The 3,629-nt window shown below is 39.8% G+C and overlaps 1 protein-coding gene across 1 annotated transcript in view; it reads right to left on the bottom strand.

Moving 5' to 3' along the window:
- LOC106867325 (carnitine O-palmitoyltransferase 2, mitochondrial) overlaps positions 1–3,404 on the bottom strand; it is a 35,523-nt gene extending 32,119 nt beyond the window's left edge. Inside the window, exon 1 of the mRNA XM_014912164.2 lies at positions 3,051–3,404. Within this exon, the coding sequence (XP_014767650.1) occupies positions 3,051–3,101 (51 nt within the window). The 5' untranslated portion in view covers positions 3,102–3,404. The remainder of the gene's footprint in view (positions 1–3,050) is intronic.
- Between the last annotated feature and the right edge of the window lie 225 nt (positions 3,405–3,629).

The raw sequence follows: 3,629 nt of genomic DNA on the forward strand, positions 1-3,629 counted from the left end.
GGGGGGGGGGGGTCATAGTCACGAACCTGTACGTTGGCGGCCTGGGACTTTGGTGGTTGTTTTTCGAACTCGGGGCACCGGAGGACTCCGGCAGCATCTCAGGCAACTGAGCAATCTTTTTAGGAATGCACTGCTCACCCCAATAAGGGAGGGGCCTAGAAAAGGAGGCCTAAAGAAAACTTGCCTGACACCATCTGGCCAGTTTACCGCAGGAGGTAGATTTACTCATCGCCAAGGACACACTAAAGGGTGTGACATCCAGCCTCGCAGACTCAAGACCCCAGCTACAAACAGGACTACCCGGAGGTCAATCACCAACACTGCTATAGCTGTCTTTGAGGAGGACAAGCAGCAATGCCTCGCAGGCGCAAGAGACTGGGTCGCATCATCCTCAGTCCTGATCAGGGAGGATTAAGACCCATCGAGGCCCTAAGCATTTCAAAAGATTTGGTGCCACCATATATATGTAATTCAAAATTTAAACAATATGCTATAGAAAATATTTTTTTTCAAAATGAAACAAAACTAAAAAGTAAGATGGCAGAAAATGTTTATTTTATCCTTTTATGCTTCCACTTCATATTTCAAAGGTTTTCTACTTTTTTCTAATTGTAAAGTCTTCGATCAAATCCTCACTTTCACACCATGAACACTTCCAAATTATATTTCCTATCATATACACTACCTCGAATATTATTTTAGCAAGTTTAAAGTGATTTCTTTTGTGCCGTAAACAATTTACTACCTCTTTTGATGCCCTAAGCCGTGCTTATTTTTGATTAATGGTTAATCCAGCGCTGGTTGTGATCACAGACTACCAGTGTCCAACCTGCGGGTGTCTGTGTGCTTCCAGCTTTGAGCTGCGGATTCACATGCTGATTGCTGAGACCACAGACTACGCGTTCACCGGAGATCGATGGACTTTTTGTTGTTGGCACTCCGTCGGTTACGACGACGAGGGTTCCAGTTGATCCGATCAACGGAACAGCCTGCTCGCGAAATTAACGTGCAAGTGGCTGAGCACTCCACAGACACGTGTACCCTTAACGTAGTTCTCAGGGGAGATTCAGCGTGACACAGAGTGTGACAAGGCTGGCCCTTTGAAACACAGGTACAACAGAAACAGAAATATAGAGTTGTGAAAGGGTACAGCAGGGATCGTTACCACCCCCTGCCGGAGCCACATGGAGCTTTATGTGTTTTCGCTCAATAAACACTCAAAACGCCCGGTCTGGGAATCAAAACAGCGATCCTACGACCGCGAGTCCGCTGCCCTAACCACTGGGCCATTGCGCCTCCACGATCGATGGACTACCAAGACAGTAATAGGTGCGAGTCAATCATGCTACATCGCCGTACAAATTCCAGAAACGAGACGAGTTAGGTTTAAAACTCCTAATTTACACTCTCTGTTGCCGAATGTGGAGAATGGGTGAGAGGATGTCAGTGTTGATTAATTGCCGTGCCATGGCGTGCTGTGATTGAATCATTCATTCATTGGACTTCGAACAAAGCAAAGTCAGCTGAAGGAAGGGAGATAACCAATTCAAGAGAAGATAATTCAGATAAAACACGCCCTTCCCGTCTTGTGCTCATTTGCCTTAATCATACGAACATGCAATTGGTTCGAGTGTTGCACTCTAACGCAAGGTCGTGGTTTCGGCTCAGCTGTCGATGAGTAACACTGCAACGGACCATTGTTCTGTTCGCAGGGAACGTTGTGATTTCAATCACTTATACACCATAGAAACCGGGTCCTAGGACTCGAGACGTGGCCAAGTGACTCTGGACTCAATTCCACACTCGCTTCTGGTCAGTAGACGGGATGGGTAGGTTAGTGTGAAGAATACAAGCCACGTAATCCTATTAATAACATACAGAAAACAAATACGTTTTCTGTATGTTATTAATACACACACAGTATATACTTATTGACGCTCCCGTAATACAAAATACATACATATAGTGTAACACAATAACATGACCCAGTTAATGGTAACCTAGGTCAAACAAATGTTAAAAACTGGAACAGTTATTTATCAATCAAACAACAAAGGTCTCTGATAAACCACTTCATTTTATCGCTTCTATCGCCCGAATATAAAACTATAACTACACTTCTATGCCGATATTTTGCAAGGAGGTGGGAGCGACTTCGAGGTTTTCTCCTGTTAGCTTTCGTTGAACTGTTCGACAAAAATCACTCCTCTTCTTACAAAAAGTAAAACGATAATAATGCGATAGATAGATGTAAATATCCACAAAAATTCCAAGTTGTGCTCTGTTCTACGTCTACAAAATATGCAATAAAACTATTAATTCGGTTCAATTAATCTTTGATGATTTATTTGTAAATTGCGTGAAGAATGTAGCAGTTCGTTTCTATGAGATTGCTTCGGTTTTGTTGTTGGTTAGGGACACGTTCAACAAGTTTACCTATATTTATTTAGCACAGAATTTTGTCAGTGAACAGGTCAAAGTCTGAAAGCGACGAAAATATTTTGGCAAATTAAATTTAAATGTTGAAGTGAATCTAAAGGTTTTTGAGTGTTTTATAAACAACTTCCACGCTGCAATTGTTTTTGTTTCAGCACACGATCTGAGATCAGGTCACTTGCTATGCAAGTACATCTCTGTAATTTATTATTATTACATCTATGAAAACAACGTTGACGTTAGAAGCTAATTACAAATATTTAGTCAGTTCATTTTCCCAAATTAAGACCTAATTAGCCTTCAATGCTATGTATAAGTAAACACGGACTTCGATATATGTCTGACACCGATATGTTGATTACTATCGAAATTAAAAGGTAATTTACAGGTAATGTTTTAAAAAGAATTAATAAGTTTTCTGATTTAAAATTTAAATTTCCGTAATTTTTTTTTTTTAATAATAATATAAAGTTATTTCGATTGTCTGAGAATCGTGATTTTGAGAAGGAATAAAGTAAAAAAAAAAGGATTTTGAACTGTTTCGTTAATAAACAATAATAACAAGAGTAATTATTGCGTTGTTCAATTAAAAACAATGATTAATTAAGACTAACCTGTTTTACAGAAGAAAATAAAGGCAAAGAGTTCTGAAACATCCGAGACATGATCAAATGTATTCCCAGCTGGAATGTCTCTGTCACTAATTACATGAAATAAAAACAATTATAATCGAAACTAATGTCTTCTTTGATTCACTCACAAATAAATAAATACACCGCTTTATAAGAAACACTAATTCCGATTCTTCATGACTCTTCACATTACAAACTTGATTGAATTTTCTGAAATTCTTCCACTTCTTTCACTCTTTTCGCACACTTTCTGTTTTTCTCTCACTCACTCACTCCGACTTCTTTCTCTTTCTCCCTCTCTCTGTCAGCCGCTCGGTGTCTCTGCCTAATGCCTATCTCTCACTTTCTTTCTCTCTCCTCCTTCCTCCACCTCTCTCTTTGCGTACTTATCTCCCATTTCTCTTTCTCTCCCTCTCCGTCTACCCTACCCTTTCTTCCTTGTTTTCACCTCTCTCTCTCTCTCTCTCTCTCTCTCTCCTCACAATCAACAATTATTTTATCAATCTCTTCGTTTACTCCTGATTTCACAATTTAAAACAAGTCACCATATTTCATTGGATC

The sequence above is a fragment of the Octopus bimaculoides genome, chromosome 3 (assembly GCF_001194135.2).
Source record: "Octopus bimaculoides isolate UCB-OBI-ISO-001 chromosome 3, ASM119413v2, whole genome shotgun sequence".
NCBI classification, from domain to species: Eukaryota; Metazoa; Mollusca; class Cephalopoda; order Octopoda; family Octopodidae; genus Octopus; species Octopus bimaculoides.